The 21,735-nt window shown below is 35.1% G+C and overlaps 1 protein-coding gene across 4 annotated transcripts in view; it reads left to right on the forward strand.

Moving 5' to 3' along the window:
* Positions 1-21,735, forward strand: part of LOC120414817 (synaptic vesicular amine transporter) — an 84,187-nt gene that overhangs the window by 21,478 nt on the left and 40,974 nt on the right. For all 4 annotated transcript variants that reach the window (XM_039576139.1, XM_039576140.2, XM_052709590.1 and 1 more), the window contains one exon: positions 11,988-12,259. In XM_039576139.1, coding sequence (XP_039432073.1) covers positions 12,013-12,259 — 247 coding nt within the window. In that variant the 5' untranslated portion in view covers positions 11,988-12,012. The remainder of the gene's footprint in view (positions 1-11,987; positions 12,260-21,735) is intronic.

Raw genomic sequence — 21,735 nt, forward strand, 5'->3', positions numbered from 1 at the left:
AATATTTTCTTATAAAGAAAGTAATGGTTTTCGAACAGTTGTTTTATTTGTTTGAAAATGATTTTCGAAAAACTTTGGTAAATCAATCGTTCCTAATTCTGATTTTTGAAATCTTCTTGTTATCCACTTTGTAATTTCAACAAGTTAATATGACAATTTACAGAGATTACTTGAAAGTTGGATATATTCTTAACAATACAATGAATAAAAGTTCAATGTTTGACCAGAACTTTAAATCTGATGAACTTGAAACTCATGTACATGTGTACAGTGCGTCATCCATGTGCTCGTTCTGATATGTTTACTCTATTGCCGATGAACACGATAAAACATCGCAGAATGTTTATTTTTACCAGCTTAAATATAGTAAAATAAGAATTAAAAAATATTTTACTGATTTTCAACTTCAAATATCATACGTAAACAAAATTGTATTAAGCGATAGTGTTATGACCTGATAAGCAAATCAACCCGATAAAATTGATTTAGTGCCAGTTTGAAGCAATTTTACACAGTGCACTTTCGGGCAGAATCAACAATATAGTAGCAAGCAAGCAAGTGTACTGCACACACAAAGACAGAATTCCCTACTAAGTGGCCGGAGAATGCTCAAGATCATGGTTACGGCGCTAAACGGAGTGGGTATAGAGAGGCAAAAAAAACGTGGGTTTAGTTGTTGCACTTGCTGGCGCGCAAAGAAATTATGATTGTGTTCAAGATAACCGCGGTGGCTGTGAATAAGATAATTACAGCGCGCGCTCGTTATTGGTGAATTGCTAATTAAAAGCTTTGATGTTTTTACCTTTGGCTGGTGTGCTAGCGGTGGGAGGAACACGGGCTAAGTTTGCTTTCTAATGAGTGTCGATTTAGTAGTACCTCGTTAAATTCCATTAGATGTTCCTCATCGCTGAGTTAAGAATTTATTGTTCGTTATTTGGATTAGCAATAGCACTCTTGATAGTGATATCGCTGCAATTTACAAATTGTAGACTTACAGCTCTATGTTAGATGAACCTGGTGGCCAATTTCAGCAGTGACGTTTTGGAATTTGGCATTATTCAACCCACGAATTACTCCTTTGATCAATTCCAGCTCAAATCAGGAATTTTTCTGATACTTTTGTACCCGACCCTCTCCGATTTCAATGAATCTTTGTAGACATGTTATCCTGGGCCTATATAAGCCATTTTTGTGTATATTGAGCCAATAGTACTCGAAAATAACATTTGAGAAGGGCGTAAGGTATTAAAATATTTTTGTATTTTGTAATTTAAAAATTACTGTATCTCGAAGCCGTTGCGTCGTGTCAAAAAGAGGTCAAAGACAAACTTGTAGGAAATTGAACGGGCATTCTGAAAAAATACACTGAAACAAAAATACACGCCACATCTATGAGATTTGTTGAGTTTTAAGTCTAAAACTTAAAAAAAAGGTGATGTCACGATTTTTTTTCGTTCAAATTTTTTGAGGAAATAGCCTAAAATTTTACCAAAACACTGACGAAAAATGCAGGATGGTATGTCTCTCCTAAAAAAACAAAAATCATTTACTAAAACTGTTTTTTTTTTAAAGTGGTCTAAACGTCAAAATTTTTAAAAACCAATAGGATCGATTCTCCAGACGATTTTACATAAAAGTCTCCATATTGACCATTGTCCTATGTCCAATCCTTGGGAAGATACAGCGATTTTAAAAATAAAAATGTTGAAAAAAAACGGGTTTTTTGTGGTTTTTGGCAATTTCTATATGACAGATTTGGTTTTTCAGTCTCGTAAATATTTTTACCAGAAAGCCCGTCCGATTTCCCATAAGTTTGCCTTTGACAGCATTTCAATTGGATGTAAGGGCTTAGACTGGTTGCAACGCGAAGTTTTATAATTGTTTCAAATTGCGAGCAGTTTTAAATTTTTAGAACTGGCGGAAATGAAACTAGAACACGGTGCTCGCAACGCGCTGATCTAAATGTTGTTTCAAAAAAATGCTTTTAATTGTGTGCGTATGATTATCAACACAGCATCATAGTGTGTGTGTAAGAATACGTGGATATCTCTATATATCTGATTTTTTTTTTGAAACTGAGTTCTATTCCAGTTCCAAATCGTCTCACGTTTGAAACAAACTCGTCGAGCAGTTTTATTACGGTTTCAAAATACTGCTCGAAAAATAAAACTGCAACTCCGCGTTGCGGGTGGTCTGTTTCAGTTCTATTTGAAAAATGAAACAGCTAGAACAAAGTAGAGCCGCGTTGCAACCAGTCTTACAGATATAATTTGAATTGCATTGCTAATAGGGAAAAGTGGGGCAAGTGTAACAAGCTAAGGAAATGCTCGTTATAACCCATTAAAAAGTTAAAAAATCTGTCGGATTTTATTATAATCATCTTATTCTAGGTCTTGACTTTGTTTAAACAAGTTTTTAAAAAATCCTGTTTTTTAATGTGAAAAATTGATTTTAAAATTTTTGATTTTCCGTACGTTCTACTCAACTAGTGGGGCAAGACGAGCAACCCGTTGGGGCAAGAGGAACAATGCATGAAAAAATATGGTAATTTGCTAACAATTGAACTGTTATCACTTAGATACATCAGATTAGAATGTATTTGAATGGTTTCTTCCATTTTTAGATTAAATAATAATATTTTACTAAAATTTTTATCGTTTTTACGAAAAAAATACTACTTCGATGATAAATTGTAAATTTTCATAATATCACTTTACTTTGTATGTACAATTTTTTTTTAACGATTGTTTATCAGTTTTTAAGTACTTTTATGTATTTATTTCCCAATAAAATATGTTGTTGCAGCAATTCGTAATTTTTTCCATACTAAAAATCCATATGGTACACTTGCCCCACCTGAACAAGATTTTTTAAAAGCTCTCAACAAAAATAACCAAAAGTTAAATCATACTTTGTAATAGGTGCATGTCATTTGTAGGGACACTACTGATCTAGGAAAAAAAGCATTTTGATAAAATGAGCCTTAAAACGAACCCTAAGCCTTATTTTGTACTTTCCAAATATTATAAGAAAACAAAAGTTTCGAAAAAAACTTCATTAAATCTTATGCCCCGTGGCGTTTACATCATTTTGGCGGTTATGTGGTAGTAGAATCAGCTAATTGCATTGCTAGCAACAATTTCTCATACTGGAAATAATCAAAATTGTACAAATTACGGCCGTAGGAGCGATTGTTCCTCTTGCCCCATATGGTCGTCTTGCCCCACCTTCCCCTAACTGAAAATAGAATATTTTTTTCAGTGTGGTAGAAACCAGGACAGTAAATTTGCTTACGTATATATAAAAACGATATAAATCAAAAAGCTGTCAAACTTATGAGAAATTGGACGAGCTTTCCGGTAAAAAAAAAACAAGACAAGACTGATAAACCAAGTCTGCCATATAGAAATTGCCAAAAACCACCAAAAACCCGTTTTTTCAACATTTTTATTTATAAAACCGCTGTATCTTCCCAAGGATTGGACACTTTTATGTAAAATTGTCTGGAGAATCGATCCCCACTACTGGTTTTTACAAATTTTGACGTTTAGACCACTTTTCAAAAAAACAGTTTTAGTAAATGATTTTTGTATTTTTTTAGGAGAGACATACCATCCTGCATTTTTCGTCAGTGTTTTGGTAACATTTTAGGCTATTTCCTCAAAAATTTTGAACGAAAAAAAAATCGTGACATCACCTTTAAATTTAAGTTTTAGACTTAAAAATCAAAAAATCTCATAGATGTGGCGTGTATTTTTGTTTCAGTGTATTTTTTTTCAGAAAGCCTGTCCAATTTCCTACAAGTTTGTGTTTGACCACTTTTTGATACTACGCAACGGCTTCGAGATACAGTAATTTTTAAATTACAAAATACAAAAATATTTTAATACCTTACGCCCTCCTCAAATATTATTTTCGAGTACTATTGGCTCCATATACACAAAAATGGCTCATATAAGCGTAGGATAACATGTCTACAAAGTTTCATTGAAATTGGAGAGGGTCGGGTACAAAAGTACCAGAAAAATTTCTGATTTGAGCTGGAATTGCTCCTTTACCGGTTCTAGCACGGTTGTAGTGGAAAATTCTGACTTTGTTGGCCAATTAACCGCATATTTTGATTTTTGTGATGTTTATATTTTTGCCAAATTTAAGAGAATATTTAAAAAATAAAGTGAAAATTAAATGTTAAATTGAGACATGTTTTTTGCTAAAAGAACATCCTCAAAAAAAAAATTGTAATTGTCTGCTCTAAAACTTTTTAGAACATTGTTACACTCTAAAAATCAGCCCTGCAAAAATAGAAAAAAAAACATAAAAAGCAAAGCAATCCACTTTAACGACCCCCGGGTTTTTGTGGTCTCTGTTGCAAGTTTCTGCTCATTTCTAGGCGTCCGAAGGTTATGTGTGGTGAGTCACCCAAAACCTCTTTTACGCAAATGGACCGACGTTTTACTTCCCCATCCGATAGAAGGCCAGGAGGATAAGGCGGGAATCGAACCCACGCCCCATAGCAACTTAGAGATCAGCAGCCGAAGCCGCTAACCAACGAGGTCCTACAGAAAAAACATGATATTTTAAATATTATTCTAAATGAAAAGATGACCCTTCCGGGTTATTGCAGATTCGGAATTTTGAGTATGACATAAAATCGGGCGTCCAATTTAACATAAAAGTTTCCTTAATACCAAATTGCCAAACCTTCACCATTTCGACTGCAAATTATTGAAAAACACGTATTTTCTAATGTTTTAAAAACGGAAAGGGTTGTATCTCACGGCGTGTTTTCTGGGCAACCTTAAGGAGAAAAAATAGTCATCACTACTTTCAAATGTGTCTTATAGGAAATTTTCTCAGCTTTCCAATGCTTCTAAGAGCGAAATGTTTCATCGGGAAATTTCTGAGATATCTCTATTTTAAGTTTTTTCTTTTAAAATCCTTGATTATTAATTGGACACTTTTAAATAAAAGTCCAGGAAACTTGTCAAATTACATATGTATGTGTTTCATGTGTCTTTTACTCATCAAAATGTGCAGAATAAGACAAGAAACAACTTTGTAGAAGGTTGCAAACCGCTAAACATTTTGAAAATTAAGTTTTAACCGAATTTTTGGATATGTGGGATTTATTCAAATATTAAAATAATAAAATCGTATTGAAATATTATTTTTAAAAGAACAAATAGATTATTACATAATTGATGTGTACAAATAACACCGGTCTGCTCTGATCCAGCTTGGAATTAGCTGATACAACCGAAATTTCTACAGGTTTGAGATTGATAGGGTATTACAAGATTTTTATGAATAAATATAATATTTCCTTAATCAAACACTAAACAGTTGCATGGATACAAAACATGTTTAATACTAGAAATTAAACTGCAAATTACTGTTGCGAGCTTTAGGAGAAATACTTTTCATTAGTATGAAATGATTTTTTTTAGTTTTTTTGTATTAAATGATTAAATGATTAGCAATATTTTAGAAGTTTATAAGACTCTCATCTTCAATCTCATCTATAAAAAAAATATATATATTTCTTGATTTTTTTTCAAATAGTTTGATAAGAAAGTTTCTGTTTGTTTTTTTTGTTAAAATATTATTTAATTTTTGTTCAAACAAAAAAAAATGTTTGTGACGGTGTTTTCAGCATTCTGAATTGGAAGACTCGAGTTTAAGTGCTACTTTTAAGTGCATTTTCAACAGAAAACATTTTATAAAATTTAATTTTTATTTTATACTGATGAAAATATGACTTTTGAAGCTTGCTACAGTAATATGTAGTATATTTTCGATTTCAAATCATATTTGTATTTATGTTCCAGGTTAATGTTTGCTTAAGAAAATATCAAATTTATTCATTAAAATTCAATAATACCATTAACAATCACAAACCTGCCATAGTTTCGGTTGAACAAGCTAAATCAGAGTAGACACGTGTTATTTGTACACAAAAAATATGTAATTATCAAATAATTCTTGTACAAAATATATTTTTACACTGTTTTATGATTTTAATTTCTGAATAAATCCCATATATTCAAAAACTTAGACAAAACATGATTTGCAAAATGTTTAGCGGTTTGCAACCTTCTACAAAGTTTTTTTTTGTCTTATTCTGCACATTTTGATGAGTAAAAGACACATGAAACACATCATTTGACAAGTTTCCTGGACTGTTATTTAAAAGTTTCCAATAAATAATAAAGGAATTTAAAACCAAAAACAATAAAATAGAGATATCTCAGGAATTTCCCGATGAAACATTTCGCTCTTAGAAGCATTGGAAAGCTGAGAAAATTTCCTATAAGACACATTTGAAAGTAGCGATGACTATTTTTTCCTGATAAGGTTGTTCTAGAAAACACGCCGTGATCTCCCCTCCGTCCCTCGATATCGAAGAATGAAGCTGGGTAATTCTCTACCAACTCACATGAAATCGGAAACGGCAGAGCGTTAAAAAAATAGTGTTTTTTCGATGAAAAATACATTTTTTCGAAATTCTGAGTACGCCATCAAATTGGGCGTAAAATTTTACATAAAAATCCCTTTGACACCAAATTTCTATCTCATCGCCTCTTTTTCGCATGTTCAAAAATGGAAGGGGTCGTACCGCCCCTCCGTCACGAGATATCAAAAACGGACCTCGGAATCGTGATCATGGACAAAAGTTACCCCTTTAGACAAAGTTTCACGCAAATCGAAGAGGGGTCGGGGCAACTGTTGAGTGAGTTGGCGGGGAATTACCCAGCTCTGATTTGTGATCAGTAGGCTTAGTAATTTTTCACGCACAAAAATTGCAACTTTCACGAGGAATAAAATTCCAAAATACAACATTTCACGAAAATTTCACAAGACGTAAAAAATGTTAAAATAACCATTAAGATCATAAAAAACATAAACATTGAACCTAACAAAAAGAAAGTCAAATTTCATAGAAATTGTTATAACTTGATGATGTTATTTATTTTATTTCACTATTTTTTATGTAAAAAAAAACGAAAATAATGTACATCATTCAGCTACAGTCATCCCACATATTCAGAACGGTTTACAGAGCGGCCAATGTGCAAAAAATCATAGAAAATCGATAATTGAACTTAAGAGGCAGTATTTGTAAATATTGCTCGGTTTGTTCTAGAGGTCGTATCGAGGTGCTCCGATTTGGATGAAACTTTCAGCGTTTGTTTGTCTATACATGAGATGAACTCATGTCAAATATGAGCCCTCTACGACAAAGGGAAGTGAGGTAAAACGGGCTTCGAAGTTTGAGGTCGAAAAAACATGAAAAATCTTAAAATTGCTCGCATTTCCGTTAAATTTCATCAATTCCAACTCTCTTAGGTGCATTCGAAAGGTCTTTTGAAGCACTTCAAAATGTGCCATAGACATCCAGGATTGGTTTGACTTTTTCTCATAGCTTTTGCAAATTACTGTTAAAAATGGATTTTTTTAAAACCTTAATATCTTTTTCCAACAGCCTCCAACACCCATACTCCCATAGGTCAAAAGATAGGTAATTTCATGCACTATAAGCCTACGGTAATAACTTTTTGGCCAATCGCATTTTTTCTCATAGTTTTTCAATTTTTCTAGAACAAACATTTCACAACGTTAGTTTTTGCCCTGTAGGCCGCCATAGCGGCACTTTTTGGTCTCAATTTTGTCATATTCGGAATCCTCGGACAATTTCACGTAAGTTAGAAGTATTGGAGTTGTAATTTAGATTGGAAAAATTGCCATTTAGAATGAATTAAAATATTTTTTAACAATTTGTTGGATTAGGGGTAAAACAGGTTTTCGCCTACTTGATACAGCATTTGACGTATTGATCATAGGATAAATAAGATCTATTTCTTTTTTCAAAAATATTTTATTTAAATATTTTTTAAATCTAAATTACAACTGCAATACTTCTAACTTACGTGAAATTGTCCGAGGATTCCGAATATGACAAAATTGAGCATGAGCATGAGCATGAGCATGAGAGATCACCCATGGTTGCCCCTCCGTTGCTGAACAGAACCGTAATATCCTTTCAGCACTACTGATCATTGGCTTCGACGATCTAGTGGTGTTTCCCTTATCAACAGCATGTATGAATGCGCTGAAAAGATAAAACACCATGATTGCCAAAGCTAGATCAGTTGCGAATAGGTAACAGTCATTGGCCACCAACGGCGCCCGCCATGTCAGTTTGTAGACCTCGAGTTTAAGGGACGGGAATGTTAGTTAGCGCAGGTTGCTACTAGGGCAGCTGATTTACTCTGTGCTTACACCCCACGAGCGCCAGGAACCTGAAAATTGGTTAGTAGGATAGGGTGTTTGGTCAGGATTCATCATAGAAGATGATGATGCGACCCAAAATCGAATGTTTTGTTTGGAGGGATGATGTATTATTCTCAAGGCAAGCAATCGGATGCTGCTGTTGAGACAATTCCCGTTTATATGTTGAATTTTATATCAACGGTTTGATCTTAGACAGCCGGCTGTGGAAAGATAAAACCAAAGCGATATGTAAAAAGAGGGTAAAATATTAATCTCAGTGAGTGATTTGGAGCGAGCTACATACTTGATTATTTAATTAAACGTAAAGCGTACTATCGTGACAATCTGCGATGCGACATAAATGCTACATAACGGAAGGGAATCTATTGAAATCGCGAAATCGTGAAGAGATAATTGAAAACAAAGGCTATAATACCAAAAATATCTTTTATTTAACGATCGATCTTTAATCAAAAACGCGGCGATGACGAGATGTCTGTATTTAACGAATTTCATCTGTAATAAACTTAAAATTCTACAAACCCGACGGTCACGGCGAAACCGGCAGAATGCACAAAATCAATTGTCAAATCACGCAAACCGCCCGGAAGGAACACTCAAAAAATGAAAATAAAAATGCACGCACATATAAGGGGAGACAACAAACAAGTCGACGACGACGAAAATCAAGCGCGACGGACGCGACGCGAACCGGCAGTAGGCAAAGGTAAACATTTGATAGAGAAAGAAAATTAAGAAAATAGAAGAGCATTAAAGACTCGATTCTACACGAGATAGTTTCTTAAAAACAACTTTGTGAAAAATTATAATCAAAAGAAAAGAATTTTTTTTAGCGGAGAAATTATTGTTAAATAGAAATTAAAGAGTGACGTAATAAATTGGGATGATTAGGGAGCGTTCTTTTATTACGTAACGCAAAACATCGGTTTTTAGACTCCCCCCTCGTAACAAAATTTCCATACAAATTTTAAAAATTTTGTATGGAGCGTAACACGACCTCCGACCCCCCCAACTGCGTTACGTAATAAAAGAACCCTCCCTTAGCCAAGTATGAGCAAGCATGACCGGAGTTCTTTTATAACGTAGCGCAAAATTTAGTATTTTTGACCCCCCCTCCCCCCCCCCCCCTTCGTAACAAATCGTAACAGATGAGCGATCCCCCCTACCCCCCTTGTAACGCGTAACGAAAGGTCTTTTTCAAATTTTTATGAGTACTTATATGAAAATTTTGCGTTACGTAACAGCATTTTTCGTCACTCTCCCCTACCCAATTTTCGTAACATTTCGTAGCAGACACTGACACCCTACTACCCCCCGTTATTGCGTTACGTAATAAAAGAACGCTTCCTAACTTCGTATTAGTATAGAATACAATTAAAAGTTTATAGTAATAAGAAAAGAAGAAAATGATGAAGAAGAACATTAGCATTATGATTTAAATTACCACAACAGTTCCATTTTGCTCTCTTTTCACACACTTCCATACACACATACAGTCATTCACATCCACACACACACTGGGCTTTAAATGGAACAAACTCACCAGGAATAATGTTAATACAGCTGAGTCTGCAAAGACGGCTTCCAAGGCATTTGCAGACTTTTTCCTCATTGATGCAGATTTCCACATCAATGATTTGGCATCCACGAACACGCTGCAAAGCTCGCTAGAGAGAGCAAAAACTTCTCTCTCCAACCTCAGCAAGTCATGCTCCCGTCGACCGGAACCGCGCCAGCACCGCTTACAGCTCTCGGGTGCTCCTCCTTGCACCAACAAAAGAAAAAGCTTCACCTATTTTCATTACCCCTGGCAGTGCGAAACTTTCTTTTCTTCGATTCCGAATATGAATATGACAAAATTGAGACCAAAAAGTGCCGCTATGGCGGCCTACAGGGCAAAAACTAACGTTGTGAAATGTTTGTTCTAGAAAAATTGAAAAACTATGAGAAAAACTGCGATTGGCCAAAAAGTTATTACCGTAGGCTTATAGTGCATGAAATTACCCATCTTTTGACCTATGGGAGTATGGGTGTTGGATGCTGTTGGAAAAAGATATTAGGGTTTCAAAAAAATCTATTTTGAACAGTAATTTTCAAAAGCTATGAGAAAAAGTCAAACCGATCCTGGATGTCTATGGCACATTTTGAAGTGCTTTAAAATACCTTTCAAATGCATCTACGAGAGTTGGAATTCATGAAATTTAACGGAAATGCGAGCAATTTTAAGATTGTTCATGTTTTTTCGACCTCAAACTTCGAAGCCAGTTTTACCTCACTTCCCTTTGTCGTAGAGGGCTCATATTTGGCATGAGTTCATCTCATGTATAGACAAACAAACGCTGAAAGTTTCATCCAAATCGGAGCACCTCGATACGACCTGTTACACATTGGTGAAAAACTCGCTCTTAATGATTCGCTTTTAGCTTCATTTGAAAGCTTTTCTTGCGATCTTTCGAATGCTGTATCGAACAACTGCAAATTTTAACTTTTATATCAAGTTTTTGGTTCTCTTCAGGAGTATTTGTACAAAATAATGACTTCACACACTGAAACAAATGAAACTCAAGCTAAGTTATGTTTCATGAATGGTCTGATAACTTTTTTAAATTCAGGTGTTCCACAATTGTGGGAGGCACAATATCATCCCACAATTATGGAACAGGCAATTTGGAAGCAGTTTATTGTTTTAAAAGTATGTACTACTTTTACTAGTGAAATATCAAGAGAATGTCCAAATAAAGGTCCTAAAAATAGTTGGGTCGACAGAAAAGATGCATTTGGCATACTATTGACAAATTATCACAAAAGTTTTCCGAATTTATGGGTGTTCCAAATATGTGGGGTGACTGCATTGAATCCTTTTTTTTTTTTGGTAAATATTGTAATTATTTGGTTTTATTGTTTGTTTTTTTCCTTTCAATTTTCAAATAGTTTATATCATGCCTTTCAATCAAAAAATAGTTTAATCAACATCAACAAGCATTGTGGATGAAATGATTGATTAGAGTTGATGTTTGTAAGATATGTTTCAAAAAAGTTCAAAAATTTCACGGGATTTCATGGAAATTTCAAAATTTTACTGATTTTTAGCCGTCAGGGACAACAAATACCCTTTAGGACAAATTTACACGCAAATTAAAGAGGGGCGAGGGCAACTTTTTTCGATTTAATGTGAGTTGGTGGAAAATTACCCATATGAAAATCCTGCTCTCTAGGTTTTGAGTTTCGAACTTAAATTTAAAAAAAAATGTGTCTCAAGGATTAAAGCACATTAGGTTAAACCATCATGTTTGGTTAAATTCTCGGGATAATTTTACTTTCGTTATGTGCTGTAGATATTGGCGTTGAATCCATCTCAAGGGATCAGCCGACAGTTCCATAAAGCTAAAGAATCTCACCTTGGGAAATCATAAGATATGAGATGAAATATTTCTATTGTCGGTCTACCGCATTGCCTGCGAGTCGTCCATCCTGTGCTATTTATCATTTCTCTTGACTGTACCACATCCGGAAATGGGGCTTACTAGTGTACTAAAGTGACTCAGAAATGTACCGTGAAGGATAATATCGTAACTCTTCCTCCTGCTCACTACATAGCGGAACAAGAAAATAATCCTCTTTCGGTTTCAATCTCTCTTTTTTTTCCCTCAAACATGGCCTTCCTCTGGACTTGCCGGGTACATCTCCGCCAACAGTCACCAGGGGTCTCCGTGAGTTGCAATGCAAACAACCGATCCGGGGGGAAACGGCCAGGGACCCACCACGACTGCGGCAACTGCCACCGCCAACAACAACAACAGCAGCTACAACAACGGTTCCACGTCCGGGCGCTCCTCGCCGAAACCGCCGGCCGGATCATGGGCATCGATGAAGGCCAGCGTCCTGCGATGGCGCGGCTCCCGGAAGCTGGTCCTCGTCATCGTGGCCATCGCGCTGCTGCTCGACAATATGCTGCTGACCGTCGTTGGTGAGTACAAATCAGTCTCTTTTTATAATATTATTGCTTAGTACACATTATTTTATTATTTTGAATTTTAATGTTTATCGGAAAGCTTGGCTGAAAAATTACATTGACATAAAAATTTCAATATTTAGCATTTTATTGACAAATGTTACAAAAATAAACCTGATCAATTGAGAGGGAAGCGTGAACTTTGAGGTTCGTAGAATCACGTGCACTTTGAATTTTAAGTAAACAAAAAAAGAATTAGGTCGGTTCGTTGCACGAGAAAAAACAATCGGAAAAATATACAAAAAGTGAAACAAGAACATTTCTCAAAGGATTAGCACTTAACTTCAAAACTTTATTTAAAGTCACCTCCTCTCCGTACATTATTGTATAAAATTTACCGCGAACAAAGCCATAAAGCGCCGGCTTCCGGGACCGCTGGTTCATTTCCGGTACGACAAGTTTGCCCTCGTTCCGGAAGCATCAAGCGCAACAAGTTGCACCACAAAAAGAAGGACAAAATGTGTAAGTGTGTGTGTGTCTATGACGACAACCCGACAAATTTCCTCATTCTTTGCCAGTCAGCTCGGCTTTCATCTGTAATTTTCATTCAGAACATGCACCTCATTTCCCTGCATCCACCGTCCTGCTTCCCAACGGGGAGGTTCTTTTTCCTTCTATAACACAAAGCAATAATGGATTCCGACACCCGTCCGTGGCCTCCCGGCTACCGACGACGACCATAATCCGCTTCGTCCTTGATGTCTTGTGATACGGCCATCCGAGTCGTTTCGAGTCGGAGGAAGGAGGCGAATGCAACTAGTGGGAGCGATTCATCCACGATGGGAAGCACTTTACTCGGCATTCTTCCATCATTTGGGTGCTCAGCTCGGCTAAACCAAGTAGAACGAATGAATGGCGGTAAAGCGTCGTCGTCGGCGGGTTCCGGAGAGCAGCGCGACGGGAGCTAGGGAGATGACGAAGATGGATCTTTGGCTGATAGTGGAGACGAGGGTGTACAAGTTTTGATTTTTATATTATGTAGTTTTTCCCAAATAATTATTTACCTAAACACCTAAACTCTGTCACTCAGTTACGAACAAGTCCTCGGTCGGATTTCTGTTAGTATTTTTTTTTTTTTTAGATTTTGTTACTTTTTTTGTGTTGTGAAATGGATTTTTTGCCTTCTTCAAAGGCTATAAAATCACTCGAAAAATGAACTTCTTTATTCGACCTCGTAGACCCACCTTCACGTATACCTATCGACTCAGAATCAAATTCTGAACAAATGTATGTGCGTGTGTATTAGGGTGTTTCATCGAAACAAAAAAGTTCTCAGAATCAGGCAAACCGAGGTTCCCCTAGTAGAGGATACCCATAGGGACTCTCATGCCAAATACCAGCCCATAGTGCGTCCATCCCGGGAATTCCCGGGACAAAAATCCCGGGATTTTTCCAAAACCGGGAATTCCCGTATCCCGGGAATTTTCATAATTTGTCCCGGGAATTCCCGAAATTGAAAAAAAAATCAAATTTTTGTCTGAACATTCAAATTTTGTTGTAGAAATAGATGAACAGTATAGTACATAGTAATCGATACGAACTTTAAATCATTAAAATTTGTATTCGGCATATATCAGCTTTAATTTGACTGATAAGGGAAAATTGATTAAAATTTAGTCATAGATTCGCAAAATGCCTGGCGCTTTAAATATTTTCTTTTTAATTTTACGTATTTTTGAAGACTATTTATCATATTTATATTTATGATATTAAAATTGAAAATTATCATCTTAAATTATTTTCCATCAAACTCCGGATTTTGGGACAAGTAACGAAATAAGACAGCTATTTAAGAAAAAAAATGCATCGTGTTTTGAATTACTTCGGTTAAAACAGGAACAGAAAACAAATTTAGTACACCGATTTCCAAATGTATTGCTCTGAAATCTCCTGTACCTTTTCAGTCTGTATTCCTGATTTTCACTAGTTGGCGGTAGTAACTTTAAGAGAATTATTAAAATATGTTTTATATAAAATAAAACATTCAAAAGTTATCTAAAATTTTGCATTGACTGTTTTTTTTAATATGAAGGACAATAGCTTATAGGACCTTTTTTTAATAAAACACTCTTGTTTTGTTGTCGCTTCTCGTTTTTGTAGATATTTTCAAAGAAATTTGTCTTGCTTTTCTAGTTATGGCATATATTAAAATATATAGAAGAAATTTATTTATAAAACACTTATTTAATTTGAATGACATTGAAAATTTAAATTTGAACTTTTTTTTTAAATTAAAAAAAAACAATTTTAATTTCTTTTAAGTAATTTAAAAACTGTCGTCCTTGTTTAGACTGAAGTGTAGATTGTCACCAATTATTATTATTGAGCTTGAAAACATATCAAATATTATGAAAACATACATTTTATGACTGCTTCAAAAATTTCCCGGGATCCCGGGAATTCCCGGGATTTCAAAAATATTTTTCCCGTTTCCCGGGAAATTCAAAACCCGGGAAAATTGGACGCCCTACCAGCCCATTTGGTTGAGAAAAAATTTTTGTTCACCGTCTGACATGGGGCGTCGTAATTTTCAGCTAGCCGTCATAGCATACCAAGGACAATGCGTACATTTGAAGGGTGACTCGCTGATTCTGGAGACGTCGATCCAATGCGCACCTTGGGGACAAAATGTACAATCCTAATTCCTTCTGGAATTTGTTTATTGGACCATCCCCTACACACCTGTCTTTATTCCGAGTTAATCCATGATGTCCCCAGACCTGTAGGAACGATTGAACGAAAAGCATAAAAATCCCATAGTAATTTACATGTAAACTTTGAACCGCTGGGGACAGGCCAATTCTCAACCAAATGGGCTGATATTTGGCATGAGAGTCCCTATGGGTATCCTCTACTAGGAGAACCTCGGTTTGCCTGATTCTGAGAACTTTTTTGTTCGAATGAAACACCCTAGTGTGTATGTCTGTAAGTCCGTGCAACGAAAAATATGCACACGATTATCTCTGGACTGGCTGAACCGATTTGAACCGTTTTGGTCTTATTCGATCCGCTTAGGGGTCCCACAAGTCCCTAGTTAATATTATGAAGTTTAGAAAAGTACTTCAAAAGTTATGCTAAAAAACGATTTGGCTGTAGTTTGAAATATTGTAAAAAAGGGGTTTTTGTTAGAAAACCCGTCATGCTATATATTGTTAGAAAGGTATTTGAAAGACCTTTCCAACGCGTTCAAAAGATTGAAGATTAGACAACCTCATCAAAAGTTATGAGCACTTAAGTGTTACTTATACACTTTTTTGAGGCTGGATCTCAAATATTTTGATGAAAACGTTGTCCGGAGTTGTCATGCGACCCATCGTTGGATAGGTAATCAAACGACCTTTGCAACGAGCTTAAAAGGTTGAAGATCCGACAAACCTATCAAAAGTTATTGATACTTTAGTGTCTTTAATACACTTTTTTGAACCCGGATCTCAGATATTTTGCTAAAAATAAGTGTTATTTTTTAACTTTTTTGTGGCTGTGTAGTGTTTTCACTTTATGAATGCAAGGAAGGCACCAACCACCTTAAGGTGAATTAAGCAAGGTTTTATAATAAGTTGTCGCTTTAGAATCAAATTAAAAATTAGTTTTAAATTATCATGAAAATAAGCGAAGTTACGAACACAGTCTGTGGTACGGATTTCTCATAATGGGGTCGTGCATAAACCACGTGGCCTCCTTAGGGGGGGGGAGGAGAGGGTCCGAAATCCGATCGAAAAAAAAACATGAAAAGCCATGGGGGGAGGGGGGGTCGACGGCTGACCACGTGGCCTTTCAAAAAAAAATTCTATAACAAAGATTCGAAACATTTTCTTTTGACACTAAAAACAAACTCAAGATATCTTGTCTCTCCTCTTTCATACAGATTTTAAGTAAAAAGAAACTCAAAAACCCAATTTCAGGAATATCGCGCGGAATTTTATTTTCACTGCTACATTTGCAACTGAAACGTCTGAAAGGTATTCCTCCATGTGTTACATAATTCGGATTGTTATATTACATAATATTTCATAAAATACACGTAGTACTATCCAATAAAAATTCACAAAATACACGTAGTACTACTATAAAAAAAAAAATTGCTGTGTATGTAAATATTCGTAAACGTGTACCTTCGGCAAAGCTGCAGGTATTTTTTTTTGTTTTTTTTTTTATGTTAATAGAGACTTCATTGAGCCAACAAAACATGGGCAAACATTTTGCTGTAAGGATTTTTAGAAAAAAGGGAACTTCAAGCAAACATTGTTTTTATTTCTTAATTAATTAAAAGATTAAAAAAGGAGGCCAAAGGTGCCCTTTCCTGAAAATATAAGTTTTTCTTTAATTTACAAATGCCGATATCAATTTGTGAAAATAATTCAATACCATGCCGTTAAAGATCAACATAAATTAACATTTCAACTCCCAACTACTTAAAAAAGAAAGAACGGTGATTAAATCTCGCTGATTTTCTGGCATAACTCAAGCAATCGGGACAGTTCTTTTTTTTAAGTGAGTTATTAGGATGTCTAGATGAAACTAAAACTTTGCAGAACTCGATTTGATCAAATTTGTATTTTATGCGATAAAAAACGTCGTTCCAACTTTTTTTTTTTTGCTCTTGTAAATAAAAATCGGCCAAAATTCCGCGGAGACAAGCACGAAAACCTGAGAGTTCCTACTTTTTAGGGAGGCTCGGAAATCCGTGTATGTTAGACATGCGTTTGGCGTCTCAGTGTTAAAAATTTCAAAGTTATCGGTGAATGAAAACACAACTTACATTTAATAATCTTTTTTTTTAATGTTTTAAGGAAAAATCTCAACAACCAAACGTTGGATCAAATTGTTTAAATCGTAGACGACGTTTCGATAGCATATTCAATTTAAAGTAAGAGTAAGAGTTTTATGAAATTATAAAAATGTTTGCAAATTGTACACTTAAGCAATTTGGCCGTCCATGACTAAAAGAATTATTTTTAGCACGTTGTCTACAACTTTGCCAAAGACACGAAATCGGTATATTCACATAACTTTTTTTTATGTGATTGTAAAATTTGCACCATAACAGTTTTATTCTTATTTGGAGGTTCAGAATACAGCTGAATAGTATCCTGATTTTTTTTTGTAAATATTGTTTATTTGACTTGCTTAAAACATAAACTTAATAATTGGATAACCTAAATTTGTAAATACTAGTGAGATTTGCTTCGACGTTTTGCTGGCCTTCCATTGGTCCCTCGGTGGTTGTTCTTCTGCGTTCTTCGTTCATCCAAGGGAACGGGGGGTCACCCCTTGTACGTCCTCTACCAGGGGTCTCGGGAGCCCGGAGGGTTGTCCCTATTCCACTATTCGTATAGCTTGTGGTTAGGGGGGCCCCGGGTCTACCAGGCGCCCCGGAGATAATTCTATGGTTCAAAAAGTAATAAAAAGTTTTTTTTTTATAGGCGATGCTAGTCCACGTGGTAGCTGTTTGTCATGGCGTCACGGTGTTCATCAAGCATTCATAGCATGCTAAGGAAAATTTGATGCTTTTCTGGCGAAAACCGTTGGTTCCGAAAACCCCGGATGTATTGCCGTTGAGCTCGATGGGGGTTGAACAAATCGACCTGGTCTCTTAGAGAAAGTCGTTCTCCAGACAATTCCACTCATTTTTCGCCATCCTAGAAGTTTCTACATGTTTTTCCCAGGCCTGTAGGAGCGAATGAATGAAAATTCAAAATTTCCCATAGTAATTTCCATGTAAACTTGAACCCGCTTGAGACAAGCCAGTTTTCAACCAAATGAGCTGAAATTTGGCGTGAGAGTCTCTATGGGTATGCCCTACAAGGGGAACCACACCAGAACTTGATCTGAGAGCTTTTCAAAATCCGTACCCACCCTAATGTACAACCTCTAAATTTGTATAGAGTCTTGTATGGAGAAATAAATGACACAACTCGACTTTTTTTGGACAAACTGAATCAATGGAATTAATCATGCTGAGCGATGGAATAATCATCATCAAAAGAAAATCTCTGGACGTTCATCAATCTTTTCACTACTACACTTGCAAGTGTAACGTCACACGTCAAAAAATGATCTTTCACATTTTGAAGATGGGCAATGTGTGTAAACAAAGTGAAATAAATATTATTAAGTGGTGCTGACAAGGAAATTCACAAAAAATCATAAGCAGATTGATTTTCTTGGAGAATTTCGGGAGTGATTTTCTTTTGCACGGCCTCCTCTCTTTTTCGCGGGTGAAGAAAGTTCGCAAGCGAAATTATTTTTTTTGCGATTATTCCATCCCTGATCATGCTTAATTAAAAAAGAAATGTTGCCTTAGCTTGGATTTTGATGAATGTTTGGAATAAAATAAGTATTAACTAGGAGTTTTTATAACTAGATATTTACATCAAAATAAAAAAAAACCATAAACAAAACTTTTTACTTTTTTATTCATTAATTTTGATTTATTGAAAATATTTAAAACCGCATTTTAATTAAATCGTGAATGCTGTTTATATTACAAATAAGCTTAAATTTTTAAAGCATATTTATTTTGAATGCAATTAATTGCATTGCTATTTCATAATTTTGGCCTTTAGTTTATAACCAAGTAAGTGTTTGGATACATATGTTTTACTAAGTTTCTTGTTTTGCTGAGTGATTTTTTTTTTTACTTTCTGTACCATATCGATAAGTTATTAAACTGTTATCATAGGATTTTTTAAATGAATTCAATGCTATCTAAAATGCTTGATTTACACAAATGATTTCTGGATAGTTCTAGCACTTAAAGAATAACTAAATATTTAAATTTACCTCAAACTTTGCAATGTAATATTTTTTTCATACTTTTAAGAAAATTTGTGTTTTTTTTAATTATTAAATTTGCTTTAATGGTTTTACAGCACATACAAACAATTTCTTATAGAAAATTTTGATAATGCAATAATTCAAAAAGCTAAACAACAATATTTTTTTTCTATTTGACCGAATGTCATCCCTTCTAAGGGTGAGGTTGGGTAAATTTTAAAACGATTGGCATTTATGAACGGTGTGATTATACTTAGCCATATGCTGGAAAAATTTAGATAAATCATTCAAGAACATTCCCTAACATTGTTTATTTCGATATAATTTGAAAGGTTTTTGTTATGTTAAAATAACAACAGTAATATCGTTTTTTAACCCAAAGTCACCCCCACTGACGGTATATCATTTATGGATAAACATTTTTGAAATGTATACTTATTTTTTTTAAAGAATTGAAACCTGAGAGAAAAAATCCACGTGGCCATGTAGGGGGGGGGGGGGTTGGCGTGAAACCACGAAAAACCATGAGGGGGGAGGGGGGGGTCAAAAATTCTCAAAAAAAAGGCCACGTGGTTTATGCATGACCCCCATGGTCAATGTGGAGACTTTTATGTAAAATTGTCTGGAGAATCGACTCTCGAGTTCGGTTTTTGAAAATTTTGACGTTTAGAGCACTTTTCAAAAAAAACAGTTTCAGTAAATGATTTTTGTAATTTTTTAGGTGAGCTGCTCCATCCTGCATTTTTCGTGAGTCTTTTTGTAACATCTTAGGCTATTTTCACAAAAAAATTGAATGAAAAAAAAATCGTTGGCTCACCTTCAAATTTGACTTTTAAACTTAAAAATACAAAAATCCCATAAAAGTGGCGTGTATTTTTCTTTAAAGTGTATTTTTTTCGGAAAGCCCGTCAAATTTCCTACAAGTTTGTCTTTGACCACATTTTGATACGATGCAACGGCTTCGAGATACAGAAATATTTTTCAATATTATATATGTATGTTTTAAATATTTTTGTAGTTCGTAATTTAAAAATTACGAAATACAAAAATATTTAAAACATACCCCTTCTCAAATGTCATTCTCGAGTGTAACTGGCTCCATATACACAAAAATGGTTTATATATGCCTAGGAAAATATGTCTACAAAGTTTCATTGAAATCGGAGAGGGTCAAGAAAAAAGTACCTAAAAAAATCCTGTTTTGGGCTGGAATTGCTCTGTACTTAAAAGTAATTATCGTCAGATCCCAATAAAAGTCCGTTGGAAGTAGTTTGTTCTGTGTACGATCAGCAGAATAAAGTTCGTTTTAAAGTTCTATGCTCCGAGGTGTTTGATTTCCTCCGGAACTCTCCAAAGTGATCCGGGCCCCATCCTGTTCTGGTGAATTTTCACCAGGTTTAAATTTTAACACATTCCACTTCCAATTTTTTTTCTGTGCATTAAAAAAATGATAATACATTACATCTAGGAATGGTGAAAGTCTGTCACCTGTCACTGACAGATTTAGTGTAAAAAAAAGTTTATTTACTGTCATCTGGGGCGAATCGGGACTTCAGTTTGAATAAGAACAGCAGGTTTTAGATCACGCAAAAATATGAAATTTAGAAATCGATGCAATATTTTTGTTAATCTGTATCTGTTAAATCCGAAACCAATAAAAAAATAACCAATTATTGTGCAGTTAAAAGGCTAAAACAGTTGCATTTTTTTGCTTCTATGTCCAATTCGTTCTCCTTAGGACCAGTAAACTCTCTCCCTATTTCGAACAAATCAGCTGTTGAAAGGTAGTCCATATCTCAGCTCAGGACAACAACTGCACCAATGTAATTGTTAAAGCAACCAAATAAAATGAAATGAAAACAAAAACAAGCTATACTAAATTCTGTAATACTTGTGTCGGAAAAATAAGCTGATAACTCCCATCTGCCCTAAATTAAGTCATGTTCCGTCCAACACGTAGCATTTCTCACATCCACATTTTTCCGCCCACAAGTTTTCACTCTCCATAGTGGAAAACACGTGGAACCAAGCTAAGCGCGCTCAACATGTGTATTGTGGAGGAACTGATCCCAAGAAGGATGAAGCGAAAAAAAAGTGAGAACATAAAATAGACCGCCGACTCGTGATTCAACTGTTGAATGACTTTTCAAGCCTCGTCCTTTTGCATCCTTCTTGGCTTCTGAGTAACTTGGTAGACTTGAATGATGCATGCTTTTTTAAACCTCTTATAACTTTGAATTTGAATGTTTGACTTCTTTTGACTTGTGAACTATTTTTAAATTTTTTTATTTTCAATTTTTTGAAGGTCACTTTGAAGTAAAATAACTCAAACAACTCAACCGTTCCATATTCTTTGACGTAAATCATCCTGGCATCAACATGCAAATTTGCATTGATGCACTTTTTAACATTTTCCCTCTAAAAGCCACGAGCAAAGTGCTAATAGAGAGAGCATATTAGTGACCATTTGAGCGGAATGTTCTTCGACGACGGGTACCGTAAATTACCCTCTGGGAGGAAATAAGGCAAAAATTGACGCCCTTTTGACACCATCACCACCGCTGTCACTGTGAAGGCAACAGAAGTGAAATTTTTGGGGCATTTTTTTTTAGTTTTCCAACTTTGAATAATTGCAAATGCAGTTTTGAAGAATG

Source organism: Culex pipiens, chromosome 3 (genome assembly GCF_016801865.2).
Source record: "Culex pipiens pallens isolate TS chromosome 3, TS_CPP_V2, whole genome shotgun sequence".
Classification (NCBI taxonomy): Eukaryota; Metazoa; Arthropoda; class Insecta; order Diptera; family Culicidae; genus Culex; species Culex pipiens.